This window comes from Phoenix dactylifera, chromosome 18, assembly GCF_051530095.1.
Source record: "Phoenix dactylifera cultivar Ajwa chromosome 18, Ajwa_hap1_PhDact_Kaust_v1.1, whole genome shotgun sequence".
In the NCBI taxonomy this organism is placed as follows: Eukaryota; Viridiplantae; Streptophyta; class Magnoliopsida; order Arecales; family Arecaceae; genus Phoenix; species Phoenix dactylifera.
In genome coordinates, this window is record NC_143207.1 from 969,216 (window position 1) to 996,652 (window position 27,437).

The following is a 27,437-nucleotide window of genomic DNA, read 5'->3' on the forward strand; positions in this document are numbered from 1 at the left end:
TAAAAATTTTTCAGAGATAGAACGTTACCCCTAGGAGAGAATCTCTAATTGATGCGGGAACTTCGCTCTAGAGAGAAGCTCTGATTGATGCAGGATCTTCGCTCTGATAGATGCAGGAACTTCGCTCTAATATATAAAATTTGTTCTGATACCAATTGGCACAGTCGAAGGATGAAAAGGTGTTGAAACTCGGGGATGATGGCGGCTGATTTTTCTTTCTCTTTTTTTTTCAATGGCAGCTAGGGTATGCTAGGGTTTTCCTTGCAGATGGGAGGAAGGAGATGATGGGATGATGGCTAATTGGGTTCAATTGGGTGTTGATTGACTCAATCGTGTGCTGAAATTGCTGATGGATTGTGGATGCAATAGGAAGTGAGCATGGGCTCGTTGTGGGATTGGGTTAGGACGTGAATGACTTATGGGTGGTTAGCGATTAGGAGTCCAAATGGGATTAGGATCCTAGGTTGGCATGAGAAAAGGATTGGTTGTTGGCGTGAAAGAGGGAAAGAGTTCTTCTATCAATAGGACTCTCAAATAAGGAAGAATATGGCGTGAGATATGGGATACAGGTGAGAGAAAAAATACTAAGATGGCGTAAGGGGAAAAAAGGAGTCCTTCTCTTATTGGGACTCTTAATTAAGGGAAGGGTATGGCATGAGATTGAGATGGGTTTGCTAGGATAGCGTGAGAAAAAAAAGATAACTATGGATTAGGATGAAAGAGTCTCACCTTCACTCCAATCCAAGGGTAGGCGTGAAGATGGTGAAGGAGTCTCACCGTCACGCCACTTCAAGCAAGGCTCTTGGCATCTCACCAAGGCAAGGAAAAAGAGAGGAAGCATCTCACTTCCTTCACGAGAAAGACTCTCAATTTTCTAAAAAATATTCAACTCTATTCTCTGAATTTTATTCTTCAACCTTCAGTTTATATAGAGTAAAAGGTTGGAAAAATAAGAACTCTTACAACCAGAATTTTATAAAACTCCAACTTAGCATGGACTCTTTTAAATTAAATCAATCATTTGACGAAATCAACTAAACCAACTAAGACTCCCAAATAACTAGGACTCTTTAAAGACACATGGACTAAGAGTCCAAATCAATTATCACTCTTTCAAACAACATATGAACTCAATAAAAAAGACTCCAAACACACAAGGACTCTTCAACTTTAGACTGAAAATTGTGAACTTAATGTAACATTGGACATGCCCAATGTTGGATCCAAGCTCCTAAACTCAAGACTCCTAATCAATTAGAACTCTCCAACGGACTCAATTGAATTAGGCATTGGAACACTAGAACCCAATGTAACTAGGTGCTGGAAATTTTGAACCTAATGTGTTTTCGAGCACACCTAAGGAATGACTCAATCCACGCACGCCCAAGATGATTTGGGCTCAATGCTCCTGCATCATCACCTTAGCTTCTACTTCAAAATTTGGATGCTTCATCTTTCCGCTTCATCTTAGTCTATTGATCTAGCTCTATCGCTTTGGGAGATTCTAGTCCCTCAAGATGCTTTGCTTTGCAACTCTACATGTAGCCAAAGTGCCTCAGCATTATAAGCACTCTTCACCTTGAATTACTTTTGTCGGCCATGAACGAGTAGACTTTCACCTTCATGGGCTCTTGTCTACTCGGGCCATCGATGAGCAATCTTAATGATTCAAGAGAAGGAGAAGAACAAAGTGGGTAGACTTAGATAGGACGGGTTAGATGGATTAGATTGGGCGAAGCTACAAAAACTATCTATTTTGTACATAAATTATTTTTTTAATTCAGGAAGAAAATTTGTGAAGAGTTATATATGTGCATATTCGGTTTGGGATAGGTTTTACCATTATCCATTCTCGTCCCGAAGCTATTGTGAGTTGGATATAATCCGTATCATTAGGATCCATGGGGCCGAGTAAATTGCCACCTCTACGTCTTGGTTGAACTACGAGCTCTATTAGAAGCTAATTGTATTCCAATACACCATGAGCGTTTTAACCTTAAAATAATAAGGTGGGAGACAATAGATTCCATAATCTCAGGTATTTGAGATATCTGAAATCACAGTTTTAGATTAATTTAGGAATCAAAATTTTTTTCTTTGAGGGGAGAATTTTAGCATCCAACAATAACTCGAGATCAAGACAGCTACTGGCTTGTCTTTGTTTTTTTTTGTGATGAACGGTAGCTATAGGCCTCAATTCACTCTTTATCGGTATGCATCCGAATCCATTGGCCTAGGAATGAGACACTTTGGAAAAGTCTTCTCTTTTATCTATCTTTCCTCCTCTTATCTGTAGATTTTAGCTTAAAATAAATCTCATTAAGGTAAGAAGCTTACTCACTTCACATTTTATTTTTCTCAAAATTCAAATCCAAATCTTCCAAAAATTACCAAATCTATAGGAAATGCTGTCCTAATTTTGTGAAATCATGATGTAATACTTGGATTCATGCTCTAGGGCATGGATCAAAGCTCAAATAATTGAATTTTAGGTATTTTTGATCTAACTCCAAAACCTACAACAAAAATATAATTTCAGCTAAACATATTGAACCCATTCAATGAATTTTGGATATGATAAGAAGAATGGTTTATTCTACAATCCAACAAGATTTTTTATCATGAGCTACTACTTATTTTTAAAAATATTTCACAAAAAGTAATGTAAAAATATTAAAGATGTAAAATTTATGAATAACATTTGGTATCGTTTTTATAGCTTGCCACCACTACAAAAGGAATTCATAATGGTGATTGCATGGAACCATCCAAAAGTACAGGATTAAGCACACTTGAGGAGCATGGAGTCTTCACTTGTAAACTTTTCGAAAAAGCAGCAAGTCAAATGGATCAATCCAAGGTAATAATTTTACCAGTTCCAACTACTGCACATCAGCATGGTATAGCCAATTGTTGTATGCAGCTCCCCAAGAACCTATGGCCAATAAATACTACAATTCCCATAAAATAACAATAGTAACAATCAATGATCTACATTAAAATGTAAACTAATAAATGACTAAGCCTAAATAAGGAAAAAAAAAGAGAATTAACTTGGTTTCCACAGCGAAGCTTATAGGGGTGTCAGATTAATCAAGTATTTCAGAAAGCATCTTGCATGCTGCTGCATTCTCAGCATCCTTCACCCTTGACTTGGGGTCGCTCAATGTAATAAAAGTATTATCTGAAGTTTCAACTTGAACTGAACATACGAATCTCTTGTCATGAGGAGGTCCATCTTCCCTTTCAATTCTGCAAATTTCAATAAAATATGTAAGTATAAGTTAATTTCTCAATCTACTAGCAGTGTGAGAAGAATATCATTTCTTAAGATGGCATATTAAAAGGAAAAGAAAAGAAAACGGAATTGTTCAATGACGTGTTTACGAATATAATGATGCTTGTGTCCTCATTACAATGGTATTGACTCTGAAGATGCTACAAAGACACTAGGAAACTATACAATGTAAGCATTATCCACCTATTTTCAGGGAAAAAAAGACATATACAAAGATATGACACATGCACATGATTGGAAAAACAGAAAGAAACCAATAGTTGATTAATTCAGCGTATTATTGTAAAAGCATCTCCATGTGTGTGTGTGTGAAGAGAAAGAGAGAGAGAGAGAGAGAGAGAGAGAGAGAGAGAGAGAGGTCTTCATCTCATGTTACTTGTTCATGCATATCTGTTATTCCTTATTTTCCACTTAAAATATTCTTTTTACTTTGCTGCATAATTACATATTTCAATCAGTGAGTCAATTAGTTATAGAAGTTTCGATCTACTTTGATTTTTCTATTCATTCCTTTGAGGTTGATGTGTTTCCAAGAATCATATCCCCTTTTCACAGAATTCAGAATTTGTGTCCTTTATTTGAGCAGATTATGGTAGCAGTTCAATTTCATTTGATTCCTTTTTAGTTCTCATTTTAGTTTTGAAGTAAATGATTTTCCATTGAGATTTTCAGTTGTGACAATCCAAATCATAAAAAAGTCATTCGTCCTGAAGCAAATAAGCTTGTAGGATTGGAATCTCTTAACACAAGGGATCAAACTTACTTGGCGAGAGGAACTGAAATTGCTTTCGCCCAAGGAATCAAATTTGCTCTGATATAAAATATTGCTGAAAACTCAAGCTTTTCTGATACTAAGTAACATAAGATGCCTTGAACTCTAATGCTAGATAGAAAAGAATATAGATTGGGGATAACACAAAAGGAGAGAATTGGAGGAATTGGGGTGAGAAGATGTGAGACTCCTCAACCACAAAAAATGAGAATGTTCCATCAAAAGCTCATTTTTTTATTAATTTTCAATCTCAGTGATAAATATCTACTATCAAGCTCAATATACGGTTAGTTAAAACTTAAAAGCAATCATTATTAAATTTCCATCTTCATACTCTTGTGTTTTTTCCTTGATGCTGGGAGAACTTTGTCTTAGCATGAGAATCCCAACAAGGCAATAAGCACAACCCAAACTGAATAAGCTGAATAAGTAGCTTTAAAATGTGCAAAACTGAACAGAGGCAATGAAAATCGTAGTGATACTAATGACAAGCTCCAAAATATTCACTCAGTTTGATACATTGGTATATAGTAAATGTGACATGCAACTACAAAGCCTAAAGATTCGACGGATAGATTTTTCAGTTATGTTTATGTTAAATTTGGAACAATTTAGAAGTTTACATATTTTAGGTTATCTTCATAAACCTTTTACTTTATCTTAAAAATAGATAGGTTTGGATTATCTTTAGATTGAGGTAATGAATCACATACTGACGTTTGTTAGTTTAATCACTATTATAACATTTGTTAGTTTCATTATGACGTTTGCTAGTTTCAGCACTATTATAAGGATTGGTTGGCCTGGAAATCCAATATTCACTTCATTATTTCCTAAAATAAGCTTTGCTGAGGCTTCCATACCCTGTCTTCTTCGTCTATTTCTCCTCGTTGTTTTTCATCTCATCTTTAATTTGTTCTCCTCAATATTGCTGGGTGTTCCTAAAACATTGTGAGTTCATCTTTCTTCTAGTATAGATTTAGTAATCCATTTGAAGAATAACATAGCATATACATGCATGTAGATAATTTCAAACCCATGTTTCTTGGTTGAACTGACAGATAAACGTGCAACAACTTCAGGGTCCTATTATCATAAACAACCCCTGTTCTAAAACAAATTGGTTACACAGTGTTTATTGAATTAATTCATCTTGGCATATTTGCTGACAAAAAACCTAAGAGGAATCCAGGAAAAACACAGGCGCATGCCCACAAATTTGTTTCTGATTGTCATTTTGCATATGCATAATGATATTTGTGTATGTCACAATTAAAAAGGAAAGTTAATGAAACTTATTAAATAGTCATTCTCATTGCCTTCAATTGGAATATGATGATATCAGGCCCTTTGTCCTCTTTATTTGCACAAATACCCTGAAACTCTTGAAAGAGTCCCCTTGTAGATTTTAATGGACAAAATATATCATTCTAGCAGCATCTTATTTATTAAAGTGGAAATTTTCTACCATGTGGAGCGTCAGTGTGACATTATACAGTTACAAATATTGCTTCAGAGCATGTCAATGGGATGGAGGCCTACGGTCAGCCTCAGCACTTTGGGGGCTTTGACAATACGTGGGAGTGGAAGACATCAACTCGTTTATTTGAAAGTATTTTAGACTTTTCCATGCGGTTGGCATTTCTTCTTAATAAGTGAAACAATTCCTGTTTCTTTATATGCTTTATTTACCATGTTCTTTAAAGCTGTGTATAACAGCATAAGAGTGTATATACAAACTTATTCACTGAATGGAAATGCAGTTAGGATCTTCTAAATTTCAGTAATAAAGAGATTCTAAATGTGATATAGAAGTGGAAACACCAAGCAGTTTGTGCAAGGGTAATATGAGTATCAAAACAATAGATCAATTCATTGGCTGACATGATTTTAACAATTGCCTGCCACAACAATCAGCAGAGATATAAATGCTGTGTGGAAGTCGACTCAAACACAACGCAAGATTGAATAACTCCAGAATAAAGTGAGATACAGAAGGTAAAAGAAAAAAACAAGTTTGCCCAGCAAAATATAACAGAAGCTCCAACAGAAATTGAGAAACAGAGACAGACATAAGTTAAAGCAAGAGAGATAGAAGCTTACTTGTAGACCGGCTTAGGCCACCGCTTCTTGCTGCACAGCTCATGGAGCTTTTGCTTCGATCCTTGTATCTGCTCTCCTGCTCCATCCCCCTCAGCGGAACACGGGCCGATATTCATGAACACCGCCTCGGGGCAAGACAGTTTCTCCAGCGCATCCCTCGCAGCGTTGAGCTTCGCGATCATCTTCTGCTCCGATGATCCAATTCCAATGAGCTTTCCATCCACAAACACATTCATGACGTTCGTCTTTCTCTTCTTCCAGTTCTTGAAGTCGACACTCTTCCCATGCTTCTGGCACAACTCGTAGAGTGTCGTCACCGGCTGCTCATTCAAAGTCTCCAACGTAATTATCGGCTCCAACATCCCCCTCATTACCTGCTTCCAGTCCAAAGATGAAGGCAATTTTAAGATCCAAGAAAAAGCAAAGCAGAGGCGGAAGCAAAAGCAAGACTTTCGGATTCAACAATCTACCCTCCAGAGTGTCTCAAGATTGAAGTTGCAGTCGACGTAGACGGCGGCGGCGATGGACTCAACGATGTCAGCCAGCACTTTGGGGGCTTTGACAATGTGGCCGCCGTAGGGCTGCCCTCCCAAGTCCTCCTCCTCCTCCCATTCTATCACCGACCGAGTGAACTCGCCCACCTGATCAGGATATCAATCAACAATTAAGAGGATATTCACGTGTTTTATGATCGGTAATTACATGGATGGACGGACGGATACCATCTGATCGAGGTTGGGGGAGTTGCGGCGGACGAGGCGGTAGAGATCGTGGCGGACGGCGGCGCGGGCGAGCTTCTCGGTGGAGATGTTGGCGGCGCGGAGGGCAGAGAGCTGGCCGGGGTTGGCACCGGGGTTGGTGAGGTAGACGTAGTTGGTGAATGCGATGCAAAGGGCGGCGTCCCCCACGAACTCAAGGCGCTGGTACGACGGATGCTCGGCGTGGGACGGGTGAGTCAGCGCCTCCTCCAGGAGCCTCGCGTCCCGAAACGGGTATCCCAGGAGGCTCTCCACCTTCGCCACCGCCGCGCGCATCCCATCGTCGCCAACGTCGACCAGAGGCGGCGAGGAGAAGGCCGTGAAGTCGGCGACGGGGGGGCAGAGCGTCATCCGCTTATGATTGGCACAGTGGGCGGGCTTCGGCCTCAACCCTTCGACACCTACGTGAAATCTGGCCTTTTTTTTCATGACGGTCTCAAGCAGATAAACCCTCCGCTTCACCCAGTCCACCACGGTACGGTATTGGGTTTATGAGTCGAATAAATCCTAATTAGAATCCGCTACGAAGTCGGAGTATCTAGGTAGGTAAATCAGAGAAGGAATCGGAGTAAAGAAAAGAACGTATTTACTCAAAATCTAAAAAAAATCTGCTGCCATTATTCATTGATCATTACCTGCGTAAATTAGATTAGATGTATGACTATAAAATTTGGATAATATGGAAGTAAATTCTTGCGGTCCTACCAAAGATGGAAGGGTAACTTAGGACAAAAAAAAATCCAATGTTTAACCGTTTAGCCGATAAAGATTGCAGCGAGTGGTTTGGGCCCGCGACGTTGCCGAGGTAGTGCAATAGCGGCCATTGCACATGCCAGCGGTAGCAATGACAACATGTCATGCCCCTACTCGAGATTGCGAATAAGGGGTTGCAGCAACCACCACATATTTATAAAAAACTTTCTCCGCAAGCATGCAAGGCATCTCAAAATGATATCATATATGAGTACCGAAATAACTTTAAATAATTAACATTCAAACTTTAAATTAAATAACTAAATCAAAATAAATATCTCATAAAATCAATAATATTCTAAACTCTTGCATCAACTGTAACAAAACCCTAATCTAAACTAAACATACTAAAATTTCCTGTCTCTAGTCGATAAATCCTTGAGTCAAGTTAGTTTTTCGAATATGTAAATATAGTAGAATAGAATAATGAGCTAGACATCTTAGTAAGCAATGAATACTTTAGCAAAATAAATGAAGAAATATAGTAATTAATAATATGCTATAGATAAGAAACCAAATTTATAGACTATCTAATTATTTTAAATTCCAAATTTCATTGATGAGCCAATTTCTTTTAAAAGTATCACGTTTATTTCGACAGCAATGAACTATGACCACATTTATACCCCATGGCTAGGACAAAATAGGAGCTCAATAACAATCAAAATACCAACATATAACCCCAAATGACAGGATATCGATATATCAACATATAATCTCCACTAGCGGGGTATGATGTACCAGTGCATAATCCCCACTTATAGAATATCGATGTACCAGCACATAACCTCCACTGGCGAGGTATTGATATACTAGCGCATAACCCCCACAAATGGGGTGTCGATGTGTTCGTGCATAACCCCCATTAGCGGGGTGTCGGTACATAGTCAAATTGCAAATCCTTTGTAAATCAAAATTCTATTTCTATAAAATCAGTTTCATGCTCCAAATTGAAAAAAAACACGAAAAATATCCTATATCGAAATCAATCAATAAAATCAATACCTTCTATCAAGCATCAATTAATATTCCATGATAAGATATATCAAACAAAAAAAAATGATGCTTCCAATTCATAAATCATAAATATTATGACTCAAAATTCATTGACACAAAAATATTATAATTCACTGACAAATCTAGAAAAGGAAAAAGGAATTACATTACTTTTCTTGTGAGCGCAATCCAACTAACAGATCCAATTAATTCTGAAAATCCATCCTAGAGCCTAATATTTAAAAATTATATTCTCATCAAAATATTATCATGATTATTCTAAAAGGAAAATCCTAAATTCTATTCCCCTTGCAGGTCTAACCACACAGCAATTCTCAACAGCCCGATCGGTGTGATCAAGACAAAAGTCGTCTGATCATGATCAAACTAGGGTACAGATGGTTCAATAGAAATTGAGGGTGACCAAATCTAATAGTGTCTGACAAGGTTCAAACTGAGGGCTGGCATGCTGTCTGATGACCTTAGATCAGAACCTTTCATTAGGGTTGATCGAAAATCCCTAAGAGTAGCCCTCACTGAATTCAACAACTCTAAAGAGAGAGTAGATAGAGAAAGTTCAGGTAAAGAGAGAAATAAGAAAGAGAAAGGATGGGGGGGAGAGAAAAAGGAGAGAGAGAGAGAGTATGCTTCTCTAAGGAAGAGAGAGAGCGGGTGCCTGCGATGAGAGACCGATGGCCAGCTAAGAGGCAGTCGGTGGCCGGTGGCACTAAAACAATCTAAAAACAAGGGTTTCAAGCCTTTAAACAGTGGAAATCAAGGCATCCCGATGGTTGGAGCTCCGACCATAGCTTCCTGCCACCATGAAAGACCAGGGGAAGATCCCAGCAATGAGCGCTGGTAGCAAACAACAACCGAAAAATGGAAAAGAAGGGCCGAACTTATGAAAATAGAGAAAAATAGGGTATGCCCTTCTCAACCAAATCCAGTGATCACCGGCTAGAATTGGGGCTCCAACGACCCTGAAAGGAGAGAAGAGTCGATTGAAGGTTCTCAAATTTTTACCTAGCTTCTAGTGACGATCGGCAGTAGTCCAAGAGTTGGTGGCGGCAGGCATTTAAATAGGGAAATTGAAAAAAACTGGCGATGAGCTTCGATTAGAGGCCTAGGTTCTATGGTGGGTGAACAAGGGATCAGATGGGCTCTAAATAGAGCGGGAGGAGGCCCTAAGGTGAGATTCCGTCTGGTGAGCTCTGAATATAACTTGGCTGATGGGAGTCTTCTTCCTTCTCCGCATGTGTGAGCCTTTTTTTCCTTTTGCGCCAAACCATTTTGTCACGCCCCCGGCCCGAGATTGCGAGCCGGGGGTCCGCGCCAACCGCCGCACACCCGTAGGAAACTCTTCCCACAAGCATGCAAAGCATCTTAACCAAACATCTCAATTATATAATCTAAAATAATTTAACTGAATAGATGTAATCTTATTCCATCGACTAACTCAAGTCATAAAGTCTCGCAGTTCTAGATACGCAGTGGAACAATAATTTACCAACATGCAGAAACATAGTTTTTAAAATAACAAAACCTTGCAATATCCAGCAATCATAATAAATGTCCAAAATAACAGATCAACTTAATAACCCTAATCTAAGATAACTTGTGCCACAATCCTTCTAGTCGCTCTCCTATTTTGGAACCCCCAATAGACTAGTTCTCGAAATCTGTAAAACAATAAGAAATTATATAATGAGCAAAACAACCCAGTAAGTAATGAATACTCTAACTAGATAAATTGTTGCCCAAGGTAACAAGCCAAGAGGGGGGGGTGAATTGGTTTTTGTTAATTTTCGATTCCTTAATTATGTTAATTGATGAGTGAGTGATTTAGAACAATACACAATACAAACAACAAGAAGTATAGTGGTTCGGTGCTCTCCTATGCACCTACGTCCACTCTCCAAGCGACCCTTTGGAAATTCACTATAATCTCGCGGATTACAGTTGGATTGTTTTCCGGGCTCACAATCCAAAAATCTTTACACTTGGTTTTCCGGGATCACCAAAAACCTATATTGGATTTACGGGCTCACCAACAAACCTTCACCGTTGGTTTTATGGGTTCACCAACAAACCTACACCGTTGGTTTTATGGGCTCACCAACAAACCTTACAAGATTTTAAGAAAAAGAAGAAGGTTGAAACTCCTAGATGAGCAGATAGAACAAATATAAGCTACAAAGAAGAGTTAGAATATAGTTATCGCTTTGATATGGTTCTTCTCTTCTTTGTCAAGGAATGCTTCACTCTTCAAGGGTTGGTGGAGCTCTTAATGCCTCTTTTGATCTGCTCAACCACTTCCTTTTAACTCTTGAATGAAGCACCTTGATGAAGAATACTAGGACTTTGTCTTTCTTGAGTGAACTTTGATTTTCATGCACAAGATTTCTTGTTCTGATGAATAGTGTCATTATAAATACTTTCCCATATGTTTAGGTTACTCCCCATTGGTTAGATTTGAAAAACTATCCGTTACTAGCCGTTGGGAGGTCAAAAAATACTTCTGCAGAACTAGCCGTTATGCTTCTGCCCGTGCTGGGGTCGACCCAAACTTTTCTGGGGTCGACTCAAACCACTGTTCATCAGACTTGGGGTCGACTCAACTTTCAGTGGGGTCGACCCAACTTTCACTGGGGTCGACTCCTGCTACAGTGGGGTCGACCCTCTCAGGGATCACAGAACCTTGTATTTCATCTGTTTTTCACTGTGGTCGACTCAACTCTTTTTGAGGTCGACTCAAGCTACAGTGGGATCGACTCAAGTTTCATTGGGGTAGACCCTCTCAGAAACTTCAGAGACACAGTTTTGAATGACATAGCCTTGGGGTCGACTCATATTTAGTTGGGGTCGACTCCATTGGGGTCGACTCAAGCATTCCTGAGGTCGGCTCAAGAAAAGTTGGGGTCGACCCTCTCAGTAAATTCCAGAGACTTGTTTTCTTGAGGCTTGAAGCTGGGGTCGACTCAAGCATACTTGGGATCGACTCCACTACTGTTCATCCGTGCCATTTTCGCAGAGGTGTGCCTGATGGTTTCATGATGTGCCAAGGTCGACTCCACCTTTGTTGGGGTCGACTCATTCCACACTTTGCTGCATCTTAAGGTTAGACTCATCCATACAATCAATGAAATATACTTCAAGCAATTTTGAATGTATGCCATGGTAGTGCTATATACTCTTAACAATGAAAATTACTATTTTGCCCTTAAGAGTACGTTTCACTTGAAACTTTGCTGAATTAGAATTTAAAATTCACTATCCCTTTTCTATCACAAATTTTATCTCATTATTAATCATTGAAAGACATCTTGATCTCATTCTTCTAATGTATCGAGAGTGTCGAACTTAGTAATGAGGTATCATGTTAACTTGTAGTACTTAATTAGATATTTCCTCAATGGTTGTGTTAATCATCAAAATAACACTATCATCCTCAATCTTCCCCTTTTTGATGATTACAAAATATTGAGTATGAGCAGATTGATACTTATCTTAAAATTAGAAAATTTGTTTTAGAAGAGCTCAAGTTGCTGAATTTCAGCTTTTCAAATTTGAAAGTGAAGTCTCCCCCTTTTTCATCCAAATATTGCCAATTAGAACTTTTGATTTTCTCCCCCTTTCTTTTATATTTGGTTAAGGATGAAACTTCAAAAATTTGAGATAAAGCAAGAGTTTCAGGTTATGTATCGAGGCATGATAGGTATGTGCCAAATTCTGAAATTTTGATTAAAAATTTAGACTTTAAAATATTCATTGTTACATATTGCTCCCCTTTAAGTGAATATTATCTCCTACTATAATTTTCAAACTTATTTGTCAACTTATTGCAACTTCTTTCTTTCCTTACTTCTCTCCCTTTTTGTTATCATCAAACAAGTGTACGGCAATAGATAAGTAGAGGCAGTAAATAATAAACATTCAAGTTTCATCGAACAAAATGGAACATTGTAGTACATTAATGCCAAAAATACAATGTTCTTCAATCAAAGTGCAAAGTACATCAACAAAGCAAAATACATATGAGAGCTAGATAAATCCTAGGCACTAATCATAATGCTAACATCAGCCTAGGGGGTATCTAAGGGCTGTGATCTAGTCCTCATCCTCCTAGTATAAGTGGCGAGGGGAGATCGAGCCTGATGGGACTGAGTCTGGCGTGGACCTCGCTGAGCTGGATGACTCTGTGCCGAAACCTCCGACTCAGCTGCTCGGGGCACAGATGGACCATGAGCCTCTCTCTCTGTAATGCTCCCACCTGCTTTCTGAGATCTCTAATCTCAGCAGTCATAATGTCCGTCCTGCTCGTCAATCCGTCAGAGAGAGTTCTCACCTGAGCTGACACAAGCTCAGTCATCCTACTCCAAAACTCCTCTGTGCATCTCGTGGGTACGGATGACAATGGGCCAACCTCTGAAGGTGCCGTAGGATGATCCTCAGGTACCTCAGCCTCAAGGATGGGGTCTCCAACCTCTGGTGCATCACCCTCCTGTGCATGTATCCCTGCTCCTGCATGCACCCATTGCCCGTACACCTTCTCATAACCCATGCGAACTAGGGACCATGCAGTGTAAGTGTCAGTGAATAATAGATGCCTGGAGATCTCTCCCTCCACAGATATGTCATGCTGTCGGAAGACCAGGGTGAGTATCATACCATAGGGTAGAGAAACTCTCGATTTGCATATAGCCTCTCTCATCTGCCTGATCATCATAGCTGGGAGGTTCAGGGGAATGCCCTGAATAACGTGCTCCATAATGACCAAATCTTGCTTAGATAATTGATCAAACCTTCCACTTTTCGGAAACAAAATCCAACCTATGAAGTTGTGCAGCAACCTCATCTCAGCTGATAGAGAGCTAGCTATCACAGTTTCGGAGTAATCAAAATCATCTCTCTCAAAGATCAACTGTAGAGCTCTTAACTTGCTTTCCGGTCTTTCTGGAGTTGCACCTTCGCAGGGGAGATGAAGCAACTCACTCAAACTTTCTTCCGAGACCCTAACCCTTACTCCTCGGACTTCAGACACAAGCCCTCCCAGTCCAACTTTTAGGAAGGCGTAGAACTCACGAACCAAGCCCGGGTAGGTCACTAAATCTAGGGAGCAAAGATACTCCCATCCTTGCCTTCGGATCCAATCCCCCAAACGGAACCCTTCTTGATCCAAAAATTCGGAGTGGATCCTTCTCCCCGTGGTAACCGGTCTCCCCGCATATTTTGCAAGTTGAACTGAAGGAAAGGGAGGAGGAGGAGACTCTACACGTGTCTCGCCTTGTGGGGGCACTGTAGAAGAATCTCTAGCATGTCTATCTACGAGGGTAGGCCGTGAAACTCTCCCGGATCTCTTAGCAACGGCTCGATCTTGGGCGAGTAGTATCGAGGGATCTTGACGCGCTCGAAGATATATTCGGCCGGATCTTCCATTTCTTCGCGCCATAGGGGCTGTTGAGTTGATCTGCTTCCTTAGGTCTTGATCCAACGGCTTGGGGAAGTAATCTTCTACTGTTTGGAGATGATTGGAAGAGATTGGAGAGTGGAAAATAGGGTTTTAGGAAGAAGACAAGATGAAACAGTGCCCTAGAATAGCTCACGGATCCTCTTTTAAAAGTGGGGTCCCGTCGTTGGGTCGACCCCAGTTTCTGCTAGGGTCGACTCAACGTGGGGTCGACCCCATTCTGGCTCGGGTCGGCCCCAGTTCAGCCCAAAAAAAAATAATTAATTCTTCTTTTCTTCCGATCCTTGCCAAATCTTAGTGGGACATTTATATGTGAGTAAGAAATCTAGAGATGAATAATTTTACTCATGTTTTATGGGATTTTCAAAATTAGAGAGGAGTATCATGAGGCAACTTGTTCCTTCCATTTCCTCTCAATCAAAGGGATCACATATGCCTAATTCCCTCCTAAGCATGCAAAATCTATCTTCACTTAAAGGTTTTGTGAATATGTCAGCTAATTGTTTCTCAGTACATACATGCTCAATACATATGTTCCCATTTTGCACATGATCTCTAATAAAGTGATACCTTATTTCAATGTGCTTGGCTCTAGAGTGTTGAACCGGATTTTTGGTAAGGTTAATGGCACTAGTGTTATCACACTTTATAGGAATGTTGTCTAATTTAATTCCATAGTCCTCTAGTTGTTGCTTGAGCCATAGTACTTGAGCACATCAACTCCTGTCAGCTATATACTCTGCCTCAGCCGTTGATAATGCTACTGAATTCTGCTTTTTGCTAAACCATGATACTAAGTTATTTTCTAAGAATTGACATATTCCACTGGTGCTTTTTCTATCTAATTTGCATCCAGCAAAATTAGCCTCAGAATATGCAAACAAATCAGTATAGGAGTCTCTAGAGTACCATAATCCTATGTTTGTGGTTCCTCTCAAATATCTAAGGATTCTTTTGACAGCACTTAGATGTGATTCCTTAGGATTTGATTGGTATCTAGCACATATTCCTACACTAAATACTATGTCTGGCCTACTGGCAGTTAGGTAAAGCAAAGATCCAATTAATCCTCTATAGAGCTTCATATCTATACTTTTTTCTTTTTCATCTTTGTCTAGTTTACTAGTGGGGTTCATAGGAGTGCCTATCCCCTTGTGATTTTTATTCCTAAATTTCTTTAGTATTTTCTTTGTGTACTTAGTTTGATAAATAAAGATGCCTTCCTTAGTTTGCTTGATTTGTAATCCAAGAAAGAAATTTAGTTCTTCCATCATACTCATCTCGAATTCTTCTTGCATTAATTTAGCAAACTCTTTGCAAAGATTATCATTAGTGGCACCAAAGATTATGTTATCTACATATATTTGTACTACTAGCAAATTTTTATCTTTTCTTTTGAGAAAGAGTGTTTTATCTACATTTTCTCTACTGAAATCATTATTTAGCAGAAATTTGCTTAATCGATCATACCAAGCCCTAGGTGCTTGTTTCAATCTATATAATGCCTTATGTAATCTAAACACATAATTTGGCAATTCATGATTCTCAAAATTAGGAGGTTGCTCTACATATACTTCTTCCTCTATATAACCATTTAAGAAGACACTTTTTATATCCATTTGATGCAATTTGAAATCCATGAAGCATGCAAAAGCTAGAAGTAATCTAATAGCTTCTAATCTGGCTACGGGAGCAAATATTTCCTCAAAATCTATCCCTTATGCTTTGGTCTCTCAGTTAATGTCCATACATTGCTTCTTTTGAATTGATTTAATTCTTCTTGCATAGCATTTATCCAATTTACGTCTTTTTCAGCTTCTTCATAATTCTTAGGTTCTATTTGTGAAACAAAAGCAAGATAGTCATTTATATTTCTAAGAGAGGATCGAGTTCTTATCCCTTGAGATGGATCACCAATGATTAAGTCTTTAGGATGCCCATGTGCGTACCTCCATTCTTTTTGCAAGTCTTGAGAGTGTGATGGTACATGATCATCTTCTTTATCTTGATTTGGTACGTTATTAAGATTCAATTTTTTGAACTCAAGAATTCCTGCATCATCATCAGAAGTATTTTCTCTTCTAGGAGACTCGCTATCAGACTCATAAAAAATGATATGAATTGACTCTTCAACTACAAGTGTTCTTTTGTTGAATACTCTGTATGCCCTACTAGATGTAGAGTATCCTAAAAAGATACCTTCATCTGACTTGGCATCAAATTTATTTAAATCCTCCTTGCCATTTTTAAAATGAAATATCTACATCCAAATACTCTAAGATATTTAGCAGTTGGCTTCCTATTCTTCCAAAGTTTATAAGGAATTTTCTTGGTTATAGGTCTTATTAAAACACGATTTAAAATATGGCAAGCAGTACTTACAACTTCAGCCCAAAAGTACTTTGGAAGATTTGACTCACACAACATCGTGCGTGCCATCTCTGCCAAGATTCTATTTTTTCTTTCAACAACCTTATTTTGTTGAGGCATTCTAGGTGCTGAAAATTGATAGGAGATATCATTTTCATTACAAAATTCTTCAAAGTGTTGATTTTCAAATTTAGTTCCATGATCACTTCGAATTGCAATTAAGGTGAGCTTCTTTTCAGTTATGATATTTTTATAATATTTCAAGAATGCTGAAAATGCTTCACTCTTATGTGCGAGAAATGAAACCCATGTGTATCTTGAGAAATCATCTACTATGACTAGTCCATACTTTTTCCTCTTAGACTTGCAGTTCTAATAAGCCCAAATAGATCCATGTGTATGAGTTCAAAGGGCCTAGTGGTTGATACTATATTCTTTGATTTGAAGGATGATTTTGTTTACTTTCCCAATGAGCATGGTCCGCAGATTTTGTTTTTTTCAAAAATTAATTTCGGCACATCTTTTATCAGATCCTTCTTGACTAGTCTTGATATTAAGTCCACACTAGCATGTCCTAGTCTACGGTGCCAAAGCCAACTTGTTTCATTTTTTCTTTCTTCATTAGTAATTAAGCATAATTCATTTTTCTTTCCTAAATCATGAAGATCTACCATATAAATATTTTCATGCCTATGTCTCATAAGTACAATGCTATTATCTTTTGGATTTGCAATTATGCATACTGAAGCTTCAAATGTGACTTTAAGATCTTTATCACAAAATTGACTTATGCTAAGCAAGTTATGTTTCAGACCATCAACTAATAAAATATTTTCTATAAATATGGATGGAGTAATATAGATTTTATCCTTTCCAATGATAAGTCCTTTTTCATTATCTCCATAGGTTACCACTCCACCCTCCTTAGATTCCAAAGTGACAAATTGTTCTATGTCACCTGTCATGTGTCTTGACAGCCGCTATCTAGATACCATCGTTTATCCCTCTTATTAGCTGTAAGACACTCCTGCAATCAAAGTCAAGAATGTGTTTTAGGTAGCCAAACCATGTTGGGTCCTTTAAGGTTAGTACTTGATGTTCCTTTTGGAATCCAAATTTTCTTGGACTTTAGCTTACTTTTATCACTCAACTTGTTATAGCTAGGCTTTCTAAGATTGCATTCATATGCTTTGTGTCCTACTTTATTGCAGCAATGACAAGTTATATTTTCAGTTTTGGCTTTCACAAATATGTTCTTTAAGTATTTTTGCTTCCTATTTGTTTTATATCCCAAACCAGCCTTATCATATACAGCTTTTTGACTATCAAGAATCATATTTAATTTAGTTGAACTAAGTGTAAACTTATCCATTAAGGATTTGTATTTTTCTGCGTCTTCTTTTAGCTTGATATTTTCAGTAATTAGATTCTTAGTTTCATTTGTGAACCTCCTACTTAATATTTCATAGTCATTAGATAGTTTCAGCTTATCTTTGATAAGAGATTGATTTTCATCTTTTAGAACTTTATTTTTATAAATTAGCTTCTTGTGTTCTTCCATCAGTTCTAAAAATGCATCATGTAACTCTTCTACCGAAAAATCACATTCAAGTTCAGAATCTACCTCATCGTCATTGGCCATGTAGCAGATTTGGGCCGTCTCTTGTTGATCTTCCTCTTCTGAACTTGACTTCTCGCTTTCACTGCTGCATTACTTTGACCCAAACGGGTAGTTGTCTATTGGTATGACTTTGAGTCATAAATAGGTTCTTGCCGGATGAGGGGAGACCCTCACGTCCGGTTCGGAGGTATTTCTTGGTTTCAACCCTGCTCCTGGTGTTCGAACTAGTCATTAATCCATTCAGCCATAAGGTTCCTCTTTTTAAGTTTTCTTGCCATCCATTTCAATTCCGGACAATCTATCTTGAAGTGCTCGGGCTTGTTACACTCATAGCATATTGGCACTTCTTTTTCCTTTTCTTTTTTTTTTCTTTTTTTCGGCTTGAGCTACCTCTTATGAAAGGTTTTCTTTTATGAAATTTCTTTTTACCTTTCATGAATTTTCTGAATTTTCTTGCAAGCATTGCCATTCCTTTTTCATCATATTCCTCCTCATCATCGGACTCCTCTGATGCAGTTTTCTGCTTTGGAGCTGTGGATTTCAAGGCAATGGTCTTCCTTTTCTTAACCTCCTCTTCTGAGTTTTGTTTCATAGTCAGCTCATAGGTCATGAGTGATCCTAGAAGTTCTTCCAATTGTAGTGTATTGAGATCCTTTGCTTCTTGTATTGCAGTTACTTTGGCCTTCCAAACTCTTGGTAGAGACTTGAAAATTTTTCGCACTAGTTTAGAGTTAGCATAAGACTTTCCCAAACTCTTTAGTCCATTTATGATTTCAGTGAATCGAGTGAACATTTCAGTTATGGACTCAGTGAATTTCATTTTAAACAATTCATATTTATGTACTAATATATTTATTTTTGACTCTTTGACTTGATTAGTTCCTTCATGTGTGACCTCTAATTTATCCCAAATTTCTTTAGCAAAGATGTATGTGGATATTCTATTAAATTCACTTATATCTAGTGAGCAGTAAAGTACATTAATTGCTTTAGCATTTAATTGTGCAAGTCTTCTATCACTCTCATTCCAATCCATTTCAGGCTTAGGAATGATTGTGCCCTCTATACTAACTGTGGATGTGTGTGGCTCCCTAGTTACGATGTTCCACATGTCATAGTCTAGTACTTGAATGAATATCCACATCCTAGCTTTCCAATAAGTATAATTAGTGCCATTAAACTAGGGTGGTCTATTTGTGGATTGTTCCTCGCTAATAGAGCATCCTACTTGGGTTGTCATGATCTTTGACTCTTGATCGTAAGATCAACAAATACTATGAGAGCACCTTGCTCTGATACCACTTGTTGCCTAAGGTGACAAGCCAAGAGGGGGGATAAATTGGTTTTTGTTAATTTTTGATTCCTTAATTATGTTAATTGATGAGTGAGTGATTTAGAACAATACACAATACAAACAACAAGAAATATAGTGGTTCGGTGCTCTCCTATGCACCTACGTCCACTCCCCAAGCGACCCCTTGGAAATTCACTGTAATCTCGCGGATTACAGTTGGATTGTTTTCTGGGCTCATAATCCAAAAACCTTTACACTTAGCTTTCCGGGATCACCAAAAACCTATGTTGGTTTTACGGGCTCACCAACAAACCTTCACTGCTGGTTTTACGGGTTCACCAACAAACCTACACCGTTGGTTTTACGGGCTCACCAACAAACCTTACAAGATTTTAAGAAGAAAAAGAAGGTTGAAACTCCTAGATGAGCAGATATAACAAATATTAGCTACAAAAAAGAGTTAGAATATAGTTATCGCTTTGATATGGTTCTTCTCTTTCTTTGTCAAGGAATGCTTCACTCTTCAAGGGTTGGTGGAGCTCTTAATGCCCCTTTTGATCTGCTCAACCACTTCCTTTTAACTCTTGAATGAAGCACCTTGATGAAGAATACTAGGGCTTTGTCTTTCTTGAGTGAACTTTGATTTTCATGCACAAGATTTCTTGTTCTGATGAATAGTGTCATTATAAATACTTTTTCACATATTTAGGTTACTTTCCATTGGTTAGATTTGAAAAACTATCCGTTACTAGCCGTTGGGAGGTCAAAAAGTACTTATGTAGAACTAGCCGTTATGCTTCTGCCCGTGCTGGGGTCGATCCAAACTTTTCTGGGGTCGACTCAAACCACTGTTCATCAGACTTGGGGTCGACTCAACTTCCAGTGGGGTCGACCCAACTTTTACTGGGGTCGACTCCTGCTACAGTGGGGTCGACCCTCCCAGGGATCACAGAACCTTGTATTTCAGTTATTTTTCACTGGGGTCGACTCAACTCTTTTTGGGGTCGACTCAAGCTACAGTGGGGTCGACTCAAGTTCCATTGGGGTCGACCCTCTCAGGAATTTTAGAGACACAGTTTTGAACGACATAGCCTTGGGGTCGACTCATGTTTAGTTGGGGTCGACTCCATTGGGGTCGACTCAAGCATTCCTGGAGTCGGCTCCATCTGGGGTCGGCTCAAGGAAAGTTGGGGTCGGCCCTCTCAGTAAATTTCAGAGACTTATTTTCTTGAGGCTTGAAGCTGGGGTCGACTCAAGCATACTTGGGGTCGACTCCACTATTGTTCATCCGTGCCATTTTCGCAGAGGTGTGCCTGATGGTTCCATGATGTGCCAGGGTCGACTCCACCTTTGTTGGGGTCGACTCAATCCACACTTTGCTGCATCTTAAGGTTAGACTCATCCATACAATCAATAAAATATACTTCAAGCAATTTTGAATGTATGCCATGGTAGTGCTACATACTCTTAACAATGAAAATTACTATTTTGCCCTTAAGAGTACGTTTCACTTGAAACTTTGCTGAATTAGAATTTAGAATTCACTTTCCCTTTTCTATCACAAATTTTATCTCATTATTAATCATTGAAAGACATCTTGATCTCATTCTTCTAATGTATAGAGAGTGTCGAACTTAGTAATGATGTATCATGTTAACTTGTAGTACTTAATTAGATATTTACTCAATGGTTGTGTTAATCATCAAAATAATACTATCATCCTCATAAATCAAGCAATAATATGTAGAAAATAAATATATATGCAGTTTCAAGGTACAAGTCAAATATTTCTTAAATTCTTAAGATTTTTTTTACGGTTTCGAGATTCTTTCACGTATTCAATTTATCATGTCGATCCTGTACTATGACCACATATTCCCTATGGTAGGGTCATCAACACCGACTAATCTTCTTGCGGTGAGTCCTTCAGGACAGTCAATTGCCAACGTATCTGCCCCCATTGGCGGGATCCTCAACATAGCCAGGTCGATAGTTCAATTAGTTCTCTATTTCATATTTCAGTTATAAAAAACATACAGTGTCAAAACCAAATATCGTTCATATCTTAACCTCTTTCAATTTATCAGTTTCAACTCAATAGTCAGGAACTATGACCACATGTTCCCTGTGGCAGGGTCATATCACCGACTATTCTTCTTACGGTACCAATGTATTAGCCTCCATTGGCAGGGTCCTCAACATAGCTCGACTGCAAGTCTGAATCTATTACAAGTCATTATCTTTTCTTACATTATGTTCAGTGTTTCAAGCCGAAAAATACAATGTCAGAGCAATTAAATACAATCAAACTAGAAGCAAATACGTTCAATCAGAGTCATACAATATTCTAAAAATATACATATAATCCATGCATCAAATTCGTAATCACAAATAATTTGATTCGTAAAACAGATATTTAGTTTGCCGATAAATCTAGTAAAGAGGTTACATCACTTACCTTGCGAACACGATCCACAATAAATCCAATTAATTCCGTAAATCCCTTGCAGAACCTAATATCCAAAAATCATATTCTTCTTTTAAAATTCATCACAATATATGTATACAAAAACTTAAATTTTAATATTCTCCCATGGCTGATCCTACAGCAGTGCATAGAATCCCGAGTTCGGGTTCATACCCGTAAACCACCCCCTCTCTTTATTCATTTTTTTTTCTTTTTCCTTCTTTTCTTTTTTTTTTTCTTTTTCTTTTTCCTTCTTTTCCTTCTCTTTTTCTTTTCTTTCCTTTCCTTTCCTTTTTCTTTTCTTTCCTTTCCTTTTCTTTTTCTTTTCTTCTCTTCTTCTCCAAAAACTTCTACCCACTTCTTTCTTCCTTCCCCTTCGGCGAAACAGGGGATCCGTGAACCCCCTGCCCCCTTCTTCTTCCCTCTCGGACGAGCCCAAGGGCGGCCATGGTGGCCGGCTCTGACAGCGGCAGGAGGTGGCAGAGCAAGCCCGGCCACTCCCGGCGGCGGGCGGCGGCGAACAAGGCCAGCGGCGGAGCACTCGGCCGACCGAATTTTTGGACCCAAGTTTCCGGCGATTGGCCTGTTCCAAAACATCAACACATCATGGCTAATCACCAAGAGAGGAGGAGAAGGCTTACCTCAGCCCCGACGAAAGTCCGGCGGCTTTCTTCCTCTCCGGCGGTAAGGAAGAAGAAGACCCCTCGTACCGAAGAAGACCCAAAGCCCTCTATCTCCCTCTCTCTTTCGCTCTCTCTCTCTCTCTCTGCCGGCAGCCCGAGGAGGAAGAACTCGGGCGTGGCGGCTCTACCTCGAGTGGTCTCAAAGGGGAGGAGAATGCCCTAAAACAGGGGATCCCGGCTTCTTCGGGATGGATCCCCTCCACCTCCTCACCGTGTGCCTTCACGTGCAACGCACGTGAGGCCGGAACTGGTGGCTGGGCCAGTCAAGTGGACCGAGCCCAGTTCGGTTCAAAGCTTGGGTCTCACACCTTTTCAACTAGATGGTCAAGTAGACCAAGCCCAATTCTACTGGGAATTACACAAGGTAGACAAGGGAGGAGGAGGGCTACCTGCCAAGGAAGAGATAGGAGAAAAGACCAACAACCATGGAAGGAGGTTGGGAGGGAAAGCAAACACACATGTTTTGGAATTTATTTATGAATACTGCTCGGCATACCCTCAATATCCAAAATTTGTGGGTTACATATTAAGCGTTTAGTTATCTTCTTTATGTGTATCAATTTTTAAGGGGTGTACAGTTGTGAAGGAGGAGGAGATGAAGTTGGAGGTAGAGGAGGTGGCCATGGGCCCCTAAAGTTGGCGGGGGCTGGCAGCGGCAAGGTGGTGATCAGGAGGGACTTAAGAGAAAGGATGGGGGAGAAAATGGGAAAGGAAGGAGGAGAAGAGAAAATCATTATTTTAAATAAATATCCTATTCAACAGGTTGCAACTTGTCATGCGGCTATTTTGACCATAAGTTGATTTATAACAAGATAATCCTGAGTCGCAACTGAATAAACAACTTGACTCACTATGCAATTTGAGTTGCGACCATCCCAACAATCATGTTGTCGCACCTACAACTTGAGGTACATGCATCTTTACTTATAGGACTCCTAATAAACTCGTATTGAAGTTCATGAATTCCACTTCTAGTTAGGTCCTATGGGTTTTGGATTGGTGACCACCTGTGCACTTGCTTGGCTCGACATAGCACGTATTGTATGAACATGTAGACATTATCCAATTGATAGGTCTTTCTTGATTCTCTCTGTCTTCATTCTCTCTCAAATCACCTCCTCGGGCATAAAATATGCAGCAGATCAGAAAATGGTCTCTATTTTGGTACTCATTTTTTTTTGTATTTTCTCCCTACTTTCATTCTTTCTCTACTCTCGCCCTTCTCGGTATAGGTTAAAGATCATAAAAAAGCATTTAATCTACCACTCTTTTGATTCATTGTTAGATTAGATATCGATGAAACCATGCTCATGATAAGAGTTTTAGGTTGAACCAGGTTCATTATACCTTGGAGACTATTTCACCTAATATCAGCGTGAGAGCACACACTTCAATTTTAAGATAGTACTGCTACATGTATTGATCTAGGCACGCTTTCCTTTTCCCTTAATGTTTTTAAATTTTATTTATTTTAATTACTTGCAAATATTAGCAAGTTTTTTGCGCAATTATCAAATAGTTTTCAACAGCCTAAAAATGAAATTTGCTCTATTTTAATCATTGCTAGTTTATGCATGCTTAAAATTTTAATATAAATTTTGGATTATAGATTTTATCATTAAATAATTCTACATATATTTTACTACTATAAAGTATGTGCTCAAAGATGTTATGTTGTAGTTAAAAATTTTCTACTATTACAAAAAATTGGTGGAAATTTTTTTCTTTGCGTTCTTTCCACATTAGTTTTGAAAAAAAAAAAAAAATCTCCCCATATTCCATAGCACTCTACGAAATTCTCTTGAAAGAAAGTATAAAAAAGATATTTAATCGGCTTTTACTCTGAAATCGTTGCAGAAAACCTATATCAAGAAATCTTTTAAAATCTGCTGCTTTGAGAACTCAGCAGGATTGTTTTATCAGATTGGCTATCAAATTATTTCTTTATTTTAAAACCTATATTAGTATGTTATTGATATGCTTAAAAAGCTATGACTGACCTAAGCTCAAGCACAAGTAGGAACTTGTACCCAACATCAACATAACCAAATCCTATCCTAGATTCTCAAATTAAAATTAATTCAAATCCCAACTGAAGAATTTCAAAATGATGAATTTTCAAAATTGATCAAACTAGAATCCTTCTCTAAACCCCTTCAAAGTCAAAAACAGCCTATCCATGCTAGACCACCATATTCGTGTCAAAGGCTAAAGAATCAAAAGGAGTCCTGCTACTTTCTGTATAAGCGAACCAATTATGTTGCAAAAGATTGTTACCCTAAAAAAATTGGACCACTCAAGGTGCCAGTACACCCAAACCTAAAGTGACTAGAGTTGAAAGTGGCATCGGACCTTCTATTAGGGCAGATATTTTAACTCCTCCAGTAAACCTCACCTATTTATTATTGGAGGCTTGATTTCAGAGATAGTGTTTATGCTTGTTCTGGTAAGGAAAGGATGAGTGGAGATGAAGATGACTTTAAAAAAGTTCTTGATTCTTCATGGAGTACTATTATACCCAATAATTAGGAGAAACCAGATCAGTAGTTCTTAAACTTGTAATCACTTGTAATAATTATTTCAAAGCAAAACTCTTTTTTTATATATTCAGTGTTTCAAATCATAATATATATAAAATTATACGGTATTAAAATCAATCGAACATAATCAATATCAAAATCCATACGTTTAATTAAGAATCATACAATATTCTAAAAAAAGGTATATATAATAATAAAACACCATGCTTTAAGTTCATAAATCAAGAATAATTCGATTCGAAAAATATTTATAATTTAATAATAAATCCAGAAAAATGATTATTTTACTTACCTTGCAAATGCAATCTAACTAAAAGATCCAAATAAACTCGAAAATTTTTCTCAAAACCTAATATTTCAAAATTATACTTTTCATTAGAATTTCATCATAGTTATTTTAAAAATGAAAACTCTAAATTCCAACGCTCTCACAGGGCAGACTGAGCGGAAGTGTCCGACATCTCGGCCGATCCGATCAAAGTGAAATTCATCGAATCATGCTCAGACTAGGGCACAGATGGCTCAAAAAAGATTAGAACAATCAAATCTAAGAGTGTTTGGTAGGAGCCAGGGTGGACGCTACATATCGTCCGACGACCTTAGATCAGAATCCTTCCTCAGGGTTACCAGAATCACAAAGAGAAGTATCTTATTGGTCTATCATCTCTAGAGAGAGGAGAGAGAGAGCAAGTTCAAATAGAGAGAGAAATTTAATAAAGAGAGAAAGGATGGAGAAGAGAGAGAATTTTAATTTAGCTCCAACAACGGTCTGGGTTCGGTTGCCAAGGACACCGGTCAACCTAAATGAATCAACATGATTGGCCATGATAAACTTTACGGAGAGAGAAATAAGAGAGAGAAAGAGAGAAAGGAGAGAGGAAGAGAGAACTGGGCCAAGGGAGGAAGAAGGGAGAGGGAGAGGGTGGCTGTGGTGGTGCCTTGAGTCAAGGGACTCACGGCCGCCCACTGTGGGTGGAGACCGACGGCAGCTTACGGCAACAGGCGGCGAGGACAGGCGACGACTACAGGCGGCATGAGATCAAAACAGGGGTTCCGACCCCCTTAAATCGCCGAACCGAGGCGTCCTGGCGGCCGGAACTCTGGCCAAGGCCATAAGCCACCACGGAGAGCTGGAGGGGGACCCCGGAGACAAGCGCTGACGGCGAAACAAACCGGAATCAAGAAAAAAGGCGACTGATCCACCAAAACAGGGGAAACAGGGCATCGCCCTTTTCCCCCAAATATTCGGTGATCACAGACCTAATCGGGGCTCTCAACGACCCCGGAAGAAGGAGATAAATAGTATCTCAAGGGAGTCCGGGCCCTTACCTGGTTTCCGGCGACGGTTGGCCACGGCAACGGCGTTGCCACAGTCGACGGCCGAGGAAGAAATCGAAGAAGAATCTGGCGACGGATGGGTTCTCCGGTGAAGTGGAAGAGGGTTTAGGGGTCCGGAGCTCTAAATAGAGCTTGGCCGCGACCGGAATCCGACCAGGAGTCGGATTCCGTCCGACCAAACTCGGGTGGAAGAAGAGCCTTCTTCTACCAGGCAAGTGCGCAGCACGTGCCAAATATATATATATATATATAGCTTGGGCCAACTCATTTGGGCCAACCACTCTGGGCCGGTCAAATGGACCGGGCCAAGATACTGGATATCACAGATTTTCTCTTTGGGCTCGTTTGGTTCGCGGGAAGCATTTTCCTTCCTAGGAATATGATTCCTGGAAAACAAATTTCTAGGAAGAGGATGCCTAGGAAAGTACTTTTGGCATGTTTGGTTGACCATGGGAAAGTGACAAATTTCCAAGGTGCTTATGTTTGGTTGGTCATCCGCTTTCCTAGGAAAGTTATATATAATTCCTATTATGCCCTTAATAAAAATTAGGTTTTTAATGCCTCTTTAATGCTTCTTTAATGCGGAAAGGACTTTTTGGGAAAAAATAAAAATGGAGTGATTCCCGCCTCATGGGAAAGTAACTTTCCCATGTTTCTCATGGAAAAGACTTTCCCATGAAATGTGGGAATCACATTCCCATGGGAATATAACTTTCTCTTCTCTCTCCTTTAAAAACTCCAACCAAACAAGAGGCATCTCATTACTTTCCCGTTGACCACACTTTCCCCCCTTCTTTTCCCGCGAACCAAACGAGCCCTTAATCTTCATTCTCTTTCTACTCTCCTCGTGGGAAACTAAAAGAAGCCATTTGTCATCATGCTGATAAGAAGCGTTGGGCTGAACCAAGTCCACTGTATCTTTGGAACGATTTCATCGAACACCTGCGTGGATGGCAAATTTCATTTTTATGAAAGTA

At 39.0% G+C, this 27,437-nt stretch overlaps 1 protein-coding gene across 3 annotated transcripts; it reads right to left on the reverse strand.

Annotated features, from left to right (window-relative positions):
- Positions 1-2,848: 2,848 nt before the first annotated feature.
- Positions 2,849-26,792, reverse strand: LOC103695957 (ribonuclease 3-like protein 2). 3 transcript variants are annotated; one of them, XM_088714201.2, is made up of 6 exons: positions 26,452-26,783; positions 21,891-21,945; positions 6,896-7,469; positions 6,644-6,814; positions 6,174-6,547; positions 2,849-3,252 (listed from the first exon to the last, which is right to left on the reverse strand). In XM_088714201.2, exons 3-6 carry the CDS (start codon positions 7,358-7,360, stop codon positions 3,090-3,092), a joined length of 1,173 nt encoding a protein of 390 aa, XP_088570327.2. In that variant the 5' UTR covers positions 7,361-7,469; positions 21,891-21,945; positions 26,452-26,783; the 3' UTR covers positions 2,849-3,089. The 3 variants fall into 3 exon arrangements, with proteins under 3 accessions (XP_088570327.2, XP_008775637.4, XP_089784583.1); XM_008777415.5 differs by having other exon boundaries at positions 21,891-26,783; XM_089928457.1 differs by lacking the exons at positions 2,849-3,252; positions 6,174-6,547; positions 6,644-6,814; positions 6,896-7,469 and having other exon boundaries at positions 10,407-21,945; positions 26,452-26,792.
- Between the last annotated feature and the right edge of the window lie 645 nt (positions 26,793-27,437).

Coding starts and splice junctions, on each gene's coding strand:
- LOC103695957 (XM_089928457.1), bottom strand. CDS start 14,129: ATGGCGCGAAGAAATGGAAGATCCGGCCGAATATATCTTCGAGCGCGT.